The sequence below is a fragment of the Eurypyga helias genome, unplaced genomic scaffold (genome assembly GCF_000690775.1).
Source record: "Eurypyga helias isolate BGI_N326 unplaced genomic scaffold, ASM69077v1 scaffold7856, whole genome shotgun sequence".
Lineage (NCBI taxonomy): Eukaryota > Metazoa > Chordata > Aves > Eurypygiformes > Eurypygidae > Eurypyga > Eurypyga helias.
In genome coordinates this window covers 1-9,151 of record NW_010258514.1, presented here as the reverse complement: position 1 = coordinate 9,151, position 9,151 = coordinate 1, and the positions used below count along the sequence as shown (strand labels likewise).

At 50.6% G+C, this 9,151-nt stretch overlaps 1 protein-coding gene across 1 annotated transcript in view; it reads left to right on the top strand.

The window, feature by feature from the left end:
• LOC104511657 (phosphofurin acidic cluster sorting protein 2-like) overlaps positions 1-8,110 on the top strand; it is a gene marked incomplete at both ends in the record, with an annotated part of 15,514 nt that extends 7,404 nt beyond the window's left edge. The window contains 6 exons of the mRNA XM_010154362.1: positions 534-659; positions 2,702-2,864; positions 3,870-3,943; positions 4,692-4,772; positions 6,977-7,036; positions 7,953-8,110. Coding sequence (XP_010152664.1) covers positions 534-659; positions 2,702-2,864; positions 3,870-3,943; positions 4,692-4,772; positions 6,977-7,036; positions 7,953-8,110 — 662 coding nt within the window. The remainder of the gene's footprint in view (positions 1-533; positions 660-2,701; positions 2,865-3,869; positions 3,944-4,691; positions 4,773-6,976; positions 7,037-7,952) is intronic.
• Positions 8,111-9,151: the final 1,041 nt, after the last annotated feature.

Here is a 9,151-nt window from a genome sequence, read left to right as displayed (position 1 = left end):
CACGCTTTCCCTTACAGCCTCCGCTTGACTTCGCAGCCACTCTGCTCTTGGGGTTTTTTGGGAGATAAATAAATCCACTTTCTCTATGGAACATGTCTTGGAAGGATATATGTCTTTGCAACGTAGCCTGGCAGTAGGACAGGGTTTTTCTTGACTTAAAATACAACCACTTTGAGCAATAGAAGTTTGAGTGTTAATGCCGGACAACACCGACAGTGGCAGGAGCTGTGTGCCTGCAGCGTTGTCCTGGGGAGATTCATTACCTGACCGTGCAGGTCTCCGTGCTTTAGCAAAAGAGGCATCAGCAAATCCTTGGCCTCTCCCTGCTTGCCGTGCAGAGCACACCAGAGCTGTGTGGGCAGAGATGAAGGCTTCCTTGGGATAATGAGGACTGTTCACTGTGAGTTGGCTGTAGGCACCTCGAAAAGCCCTAGGCGCTAATCCCTAGGAATGGAGTTTACTCGTGAAGCAGGCAGCTTGGGAATTCATGTCAAGAGCTGTAATGAACTTTCCCCTTGTATTTCCAACCGCAGTACCCTCACTTCTTGAAGAGAGAAGGCAACAAGCTTCAGATCATGCTGCAGCGGCGGAAGCGGTACAAGAACCGAACCATTTTAGGCTACAAGACTCTGGCGGTGGGGTCTATCAACATGGCTGAGGTGAGCAGCGTGTGATGGCATCTCTCTTTACAAAGGTGGATATTTTCCCTTCTCTTTAATCCCAGTGCTCTCCCTTTCCTCATCGAGAAGTGCCTGGGTGGATCTCATGTAACTGTCTTAACATAATCAGCTTTCACAGGGCAGTAGCTTGAACAGAATTTGCTACTGAGTAGTAGTATGGGACATCTTCTGGTGAGTGTCTTGAGAGCTAGAGCTGTCACGATGCTGGCTTCGTACCCTGTGAGGGTTTTGTTGTGGTGGGAGGCTGTTTTGTTGAGTTAGGGGTTCCAGACCATAAATGCAGAACTAGACAAGATGGGGTCACTCGGGCACTTCGTACCCTGTGAGGGTTTTGTTGCAGTGGGAGGCTGTTTGGTTGAGTTAGGGTTTCCAGACCATAAATGCAGAACTGGACAAGATGGGGTCACTTGGGCTGCCTTCCAACCCTAAAAAATGTTCAAGTTTGCTTGTGCTTCTCTGCGCCACTGTGTGAGGTTCGGCATCAAGGAGTTTCTCTCGTGTTGCTCGAAACACCTTGTGCAATTCTTATTTCACGGCTGTCGGTAATTTAGGTGGAGAGGGTAAATGATAAAACTTTGATTTCCATCTGAAAATGAATGCTGGAATCAAGTATGGATAAAGCATTCACTAAGGCTTTCTGGATGTCTCGGCCCTGTGCTTCATTGTTTCGTGCCCTGTTTAATCTCTGCTGTCTCTGTTGGGTATTTGGAGATGGGCTCAGCAGCAGCAAGTTCGGCGTAGCACCGGTGTATTTCATCAGGGTCCTTTCTGTCAACAACTCATTTCCACCCAAAGCAAACTGGTGTTACGCCGTGGTGTGTCGTTACAGCATTCAGCAGTTCGCTACAAACACCACTCCTGGTGTGTGAGTTCTGCTTCCCTCCGGCTGCTGCGGGAAGTGCTGAATTCTCAATCTGAACTGGCCAAATTCTGATCTGGGGGGTGTTGTACCTGACGTTTTTCCTGTACCGTGTTTGATTTGTTGAAGAGCTAGAAATGAAATCCTGCTGGGAAGCAGAAAACATGCCGGCCCATTAATTAGACCCATCAGTGAACTTCTGAGGGTTGGGCATTTGCTGCTGCTGTGTGTGATTTTTCTTAAGTTTTTGTAATGCCAGCTGGCTGGGGTTAGGAGGTCAGAAATCCTCCAAGGTTTCCTGTGATAGAAAATAGATGCTCTCCAGCTCATCTGGAATACTTCTGAAATCGAAAACTTCAGGAAAACACATTCTACGAGCCCCCCCAGCTCCCCTTTGCGCTGTAACGGCCTTTAAACAGCACTGACATGTTTCTCAGCATTAAAAACCCCGCAAAGGTCTCTTAGCTGTTGAAACAAAGCGATGAATTGCAGCCTGGTGTGTATTTGAAAGCCGAGGTGCAGGCGCGGGGAAGCGCTTTCTGACTCTGGAGGGGCAAGAGAAGAGCAATCTTGGGTTCTGGGGAGAGCCCCGTGAGCGGCAAAGGAAGGAGAAACCCGCACCGACATGTCCCTCTGCCTCCACCCGCCTCTCGTTTTCCATGACCCACTGCTTCATTATCCTGGGGTGGCCAGCTCCTCTGAGGTTCAGATGCCAGCCCTCTGGAGCAGGGAATTTTGCTTTAGGCAGCACTTTGCACCTGTATCACACCAGGAATTTTTGCCCTTACTGGCTCTTTTGCTGGGCTTTAACACAGAATTAAGGTTTTTTTAGGTATTCGGAAGGTCGGTAACGATAATTCAAGTCAGTACTGTGCCGTGGAAGCAAGTACAGAGTAATCACAAGGTAGTCAAGTACTGTGCTTCAAGGGTGAGCTAATCAGCTGAGGGGAAAAAAGCTCAGAACACTTTTACTGTCCTTCGATCGCTTCCCTTAGAAGTCAGAATCTCACCTTGCCTCCTGTATTGCCTGCAAGTGGCTCCTGCGGTTGCAGGGTCTCGGCTTGCTTCTGTTCTTGGAAACGGGGCCTACCTCTGACATCAATGTCTCTGGTAGTACGCAAATGGTGAAACGCAGGTGTGCACCGCTTCGTTTCTGTCCCAGGTCATGCAGCACCCCACGGAAGGCGGCCAGGTTCTGAGCCTCTTCAGCAACATCAAAGAGGCTGCGGTGAAGGTAGCGGAAATCTGGATCTTCTCCTTGTCAAGTCAGCCGATTGACCATGAAGACAGCACTATGCAGGCCAGCCAGAAGATCAAGTCCACAGGTAAGGGTACAACCACGTGCTCTCGGGACCGACGTCTTCCTGAACTAGCTGGAGTTAAATCCAACTGGGATTAGGTGCTTCCTGGGACAAGTGAGAAATGGGCTAAAGAAAACCCACTTTGCAAACCTGTTGCTGTGGAAGCAGGGTGACAGGAGCGAGGGATTGAATTGTCAGTGCTTCTCCTGCGTATCACACCGGTCCTGAGCCACCCAGCCAGGGTGAGCCGTGTTCCTGCCAGCGCTCTTCCAGCGTTACTGGTGCGTGTGTTGAGAACCTGGCTTCTCACCTGGCTGCAGTGTTGTATTCAGGAGATTGGCATTTCAGCTTCTCTTCCAACTGCTTTTTTTCCTTTGAGTGTTCTACAATAAATCTCTTCCCATAGAATCACAGAATCTCTTAACTTAGATGAGACCTGCAGCTTATTTTTCAGCAGACTGTGGCCTGGTTTGATGAGTGTAAATCCACGGTGTTGTGCACCGTGTAGGGCGGTCACCGGGTTTCTGCTCGGGACAGTCTTTTTCTGCTCACTGCTGGAAGAGTGCCCTGTTCAAGGTGGTGCACGCAGGTGCTTCTCTGTTGTGCCTGAGGCCAGGCAGCTCGCCTGAAACACCTTTCAGTAAAGGATTTAGACCCTTCTGGTGTGTGCTACTTGCTCCTTTAAGCCAGTTATGCCCATGTTAGGGAGAAAAGTGATTTCCTTTGTGGAGAAACCTCTTTACTTGCTGCTGTCTACTAGGTGGTTCTTCCCGGGGTGAAAGGGGGTGGTGTTGCAAGGAGCCTTACCTATGTGCTGGTCCTTCCTTCCCATTAGATGTGTTTCTCCTAGTTGGTTCCCATCTCGCTGGTTTGAGCACAGGTAGACAAGACACGCTGACAGGCATCTCCTCGTGTGCCTCCTTTCTTGATTTGTGACTGTTAGTTGGTCTTCTCTGCTCTGGAGATGAGACTGTCCCCTCACCTTAAAGGAGTTTCACAGGATCTCTCCCCTCTTTCCTTCCCTTTCAGACAACTATTCCGAGGAAGAGTACGAGAGCTTCTCTTCTGAGCAGGAGGCCAGTGATGATGCCGTACAGGGCCAGGTACTGTTTAGGGCATGGCTTCTCCCTGCGAGAGCTTCAGTAGAGCGTGTACACTCTCAGCTCGTGCTTGAAACTAAAAACCTGTTCTTCAGCTAAACCATGGCAGTGCAAGACTGGCACCAAGTGTTTTGCTGCAGTGGCAGGAGGCCTGCACAGTAACCCATTTCTTCCAGGGCGCTGTGATTTATCTGTTTGGACTTGAGCTCCATTTAAGCACTAAAACATTAGCATCTTTATATGTTTCTCTGCTTAATGGTGAAGGCTTCAGCCGTTTGCTTCTGTAATGATGATTGGATTCAAGGAGCCCATCTAGATGCCCAGCTGTAATTAAAGGGCCAGCGGGGTCTGAGTCAGTCTTTAGTCTTTAATGCCTTCCGCAAAATAGGTCCCTACAGAGAACCCCTGGCTAGGTGTGAGATGCTTCCGAGTTTGTGCCTTATCTGCCTTCAGACTCTGGCATCGCCTGCGTTCCGCCTCTTGAGGGTACTGAGAGAGGAACCTCGGTGGGGCTGTGACTCTCCTTGTTCCTTGAATGTAGAACTAGGGCTGTTTTGCTTCTCCACGCTGCTATTCCTGGCTCTCCGCAGGCCTGGCTCACTTCCTTTTCCCTCTGCCATCAAACTGCAAATGCTGACAGCCTGGAGGACAGAGCAGCAGGTTCATCTTCATCGAGGGGACATTTTTACCCCTTGCATGCTCATGTGTCCCCAGATCACAACGGTAACACGGGAATCCTCTCTCTGTTCAGGATTTGGATGACGACGAGTACGAGCTGGGGAAGCCCAAGAAGCAGCGGAGATCGATAGTAAGAACGACGTCCATAACCAGGGTCGGTGGAAATCAGTTTTACTAACACTGATGGGGTTTGGCCAGGATGCGCAGTGCATGGGGCTTACGGGAGATGCGCTGGCCCGGCGGCGAGCACGGGGGCATGGTCACAGCAGGCCAAGGGCTAGCAAAAGCAGCTGGATCAGGGAGTAGGGCTGTCCATGGTGGGGTGCGTGTGCTGTCTTGGGTGTCCTTTGGCTGCAGGGTTAAGCAGCTCCAAAAACCAGTGCAGGATCCATGCTCGTCTAAGTCCTGAAGGTAGCTTGAAGCTTCTGTTTGTGCTCTGCATGGGAGAGGCCAGCGGGAAGGTTTCCAATGAAGTAGCTCAGTCAGGGGTGGAGCCTGACAGATAAACCTGAGGTGATGCACGTGGCGCTGAGGCCAAAGCAGCAGCTGGCTTTTGAAAGTTTTGGCAAGTCGCATGCAGCTATCCACCCTCTCGCAGCAAGGACGCATCTGCCTGCAAGGCTGCACCAGTGCGTGGCGCAGTGACGCGTGCTTGACCGCGCCGTCACGCTGCTTTCTGCTTACACGAGTGCTTGTGCACGTCTGAGGTGACAGTAACTCACGATGGGCTAAGTTTTGGGTTTAGGAGTAAGTTTGGAGATCATTGTACCTCCTGAGGGGATGTTTCTGAAACCCATGTTTTGATAAAGTCAGTAATAAACCCTATTTTGACCTGAATCTGACAATAAAGAGATCTCCTCCCTGAGACCAGGAGCACGCTGGTTCATATCCTTGGTGTCCGTAGTGTTGTTTTCAAGAGTCAGTGATCAGCCAGGACAAAAAATACAGTGCTTGGTTATTAAGCAGCTTTCTCATAAAATTAATGTGTTTCTACCCCTGACCTCTGAAGTGACACTGAGTCCCCAGTGTGTGGGGCTGGCACAAAACTAGATTTGGTGCTGCCAGTTCAGTTAACATCAGCCCAACTCCAAACCAGGCTTGACCGTGGTCTGACCATTCAGGCCAGCTAACAGCTCTTGCCACCTCACCTTGGCTACCGCATGCTGCGTGTCCTCCCTCCGCGGGCTGACGGGCTGGCCCAGGGCACTCTGCGGGATGGGAAGGTTTGCTTGGCATCCTGAGCCAGAGGACAGCTCTCGCTGTCGTGAGAGCAACTTGGCCTCACGAGTGCATTGGAGACAGAAACAGGGCAGTTTTTGGAGGGTCTCGATTGAGTCCTGGTGGATTTATTTCACCTAAACTTCAGCTGTCTACCTAGAAGGTGGTTGCAGCTCCCAGGATTTGAGTTCAGAGGGGGTAGGTTCGGAGGTGTGGCGCAGTGTGAGGTGTCTGAGGCCAGAGTGGGAGCAGGCAGATGGGTTTGCAAGAAGAGCTCATGTGAGATACAGGAGAGCCAGCAAATGAGCATCTTCTGCCTAAGAGCGGCCTGGTGCCAGCCATTTTCTCCTCCCTCTCCTCCTGACACAGTGATGCCATCTCCAATATTCTGTACCAGCACCATGGCCTTTCTCATTTTCCTGTTCTTCCAAGTGGGAATGTTCAGTTGATCAATGGCAGACAGGGAAGGGCTGGGCAGCTCGTGGCAAATCTCCGCCGACTGGCCCCGCAAGAGGGATAACAACCCTTGGGGGCAACTAAAGGCAAAGGAGGTGCAGCAGTTTGGCTTGTGTTGGTTTGGACTTGGTGCCTGCTCTGTCCAGGATCCGGGGTATCAGACTCGGAAAGCGTTTTTGTGGGTAAGTGCTGAGGATAAAGCCCCACAGCTGTTCTGCCGTGCTGCGAGTCGAACAAACGAGCCTGCCAGGGTGAACTGCAAGCCCCTGGAAAAAACGGTGCTTTTGTGGGTAGAAAAACACCTTTGTACTTTGGGTCAGTGGGTAGGTGCCTGTGTCAAGAGTCAGAAAAGTTGACTGTCAAAGGTTTGCCAGAAATACAGCGAACTGGTCCTGGGGGTGATCTGGCAGATAAAATCATTTGTTGTCCAGCCAAGCGTGGCGTCCTGTCCGTCAGGGCTGGAAGATGTATGATGCTTGGTGGAGTGGGACCTAGTTTGTTGTAATGCAGGAAAGAAAGGGTTTCAGTGTAAGAGCAGCAGAGGCTTGGTTTGTGGTGCCAGGAGGTGTTTGGTTGGAAGCAGCGGCTAGAGCACCAGCGTCAGCTGTGTCTGGGCTTCTTGCAGGCTGGGAGAAAACAGTTCACTCAACGCTTTACTTATGTGAAAGTGTCTTTGACTTGCAGCAACAAAACTTCAAACAGAAGGTTGTGGCGTTGCTGAAGAGGTTTAAAGTGTCTGATGAGGTAAGTGATGCGATCCGTAAACCTTCCTTCCGGGCTTGGGCGTTGCCCTCTGCTTGGTGCATCTTGCTTGAGTCTTCAGGAACTCTCTCCTGTTTCCCCCTCTGGTTCCCTTCATTCTGTTTTCAAGTCTGCAGTGGATGTGCCCTGGCCTTGCACGAGGGCTTGGGGGCAGCTTTAAAATGTCATGAAGCCTTTTCTAGATGGAATTTTATCAAAAGCAAATTATTGGCAGCCAGGTGTGCACCCGTTAGTTTTGCAGGCTGCTTGGAAATCATCTTTGACCCTTTCCAAGGCAAATAGTCTGTGGTGTATATGGCTTGTGACGTTAAATCCCAGCCTTTTTGATCATCTTACCACAGCAGCCAGCCAAGACTGGAAACTGAATGGAAAACGTGGATAGGGAATGCAGCTCCGCAGGGGAGTGAGCTGTCTGGTCAGGGCTGAGAATGAAAGATGTCCAGCACCCAAGAAACCAGTGTGATGTTCAGTATCTAACGTAAAATCATTAACATCTCAGCTGGCTGTGTGCTGATTCTGTGAGTAACTCCTCATGCTTCCTTATGCTTATGGGAGTATTGCATTTGTGTATTTGTCCTGAGAAAACTGGGACCCCGTTAGGGGCCTTTTTAAAGCTTGTTTTTATAGAATGGGGTTGACTAATGGGCATAATCTGTGGTTAACAGTTTGTTCGTGGATGCTTAGTCCGATAGGTAACTTCTGCTCAAGTGGACACTGACAAGCTTGACCCAAACCAAGCTCTTCTCATATACGTAACGTTTCCGTTGGATGTAGTATCCTCGCACTAGGAACAGGATCCTACTCCTAAGACTGGTGTGCTGCTGTCCTGGGGGCAGCTCGGGTGATGTGGCCTGGCTCCTAGCAGCATCAGCAATGCCCGCTTTTGTCCTGCCTGTAGGTTCTGGATTCAGAGCAGGACCCGGCAGAGCACGTTCCAGAGGTGGAGGAGGACTTGGACCTTCTATACGACACGCTGGATATAGAGAACCCCAGTGACAGCGGGCCAGAGATGGAGGATGATGACAGTGTCTTGAGCACTCCGAAGCCAAAGTTAAAGTAAGCGTGGGGCGGCTAATGCTGGGCCAGAGCGACACCATGCGCAGTGTCAGCACAGATGAGATGTTGTTTCTATTCCCGCCCCTCCATCCTGGCTTTTTCCCCTGTTGGCCTGGTGTCAGAGCCCTAGTGTGCATTGTTACGACGTGAGTGACTGCTTGTGAGCGGGGGGTACTGCGGAGGCCTAATTGCCCTTCGGTCACGTTTCTTCCTTGTTCCCTCTGCAGATGTTCTGCCTGTCCTGCCACCTGAGCACAGGACTAGGAACTGCTGGCACTAGAATTAAACAGTGTTAATAAATTAAACCTGTTAATAAAATCAACATTTTGAAGAGGAGAAACAGCCAGGAAATCTGTGAGAAGGCAGGAGGGGATGTGGTTGGAAGCTGCGGAAACAGAGGCAGGGGTGGACGAGGCAGACTGTCTGGAACAGCTGATAAAACCCTGTGTGGAAGGAGTCTTTGCAGGGATTAAGGAGGCCGAATTGTGGGAAACAAAGGAGTTCCTCAGGGTCCAAGGGGACTGACTGCAGCACACATAGATTCATGCAAGCCTGTTCTGAACCGGCTTTTTGTGGGCAGTGATGTACAGGCGGTCACAGCGCCGCGGAGCTGGCTGGGGATCGCTGGCTCAGGGTCTTGAGGAGATGTGGAACCCGGAGCTAACAGAGCTGTGCCATGTCCCAGCTGAATAAAGACTGAAAACATGACCGTTTGAGCTGCTTGTGCGTCTGACTGGCGTGTGGCTGCATGCTCAGACCTTCAGTGTTGAGACAGCCCTGGAACACGCAAAGCCTACCACTGCAGTTAGTCAGAACAGTACCTGCTAAATGCCAGCTAATTAGCAGGTGTCATAATATCCTAATTAATGCAGAATAGCCTAGTTGGGCTAGAAATAGATTCTGGGTCTCTAGTGGCTTGTTCCCTATCAGTGAGCCAGAAGATGTCAAGGGTAGAATGGGGCAGCAGTGGAAAGTAATGGGGCTGGTGAATTATAAAGAGGTTTGGAGCTTGACCCAGTATAGAATCAGAGAGTGGTTTGG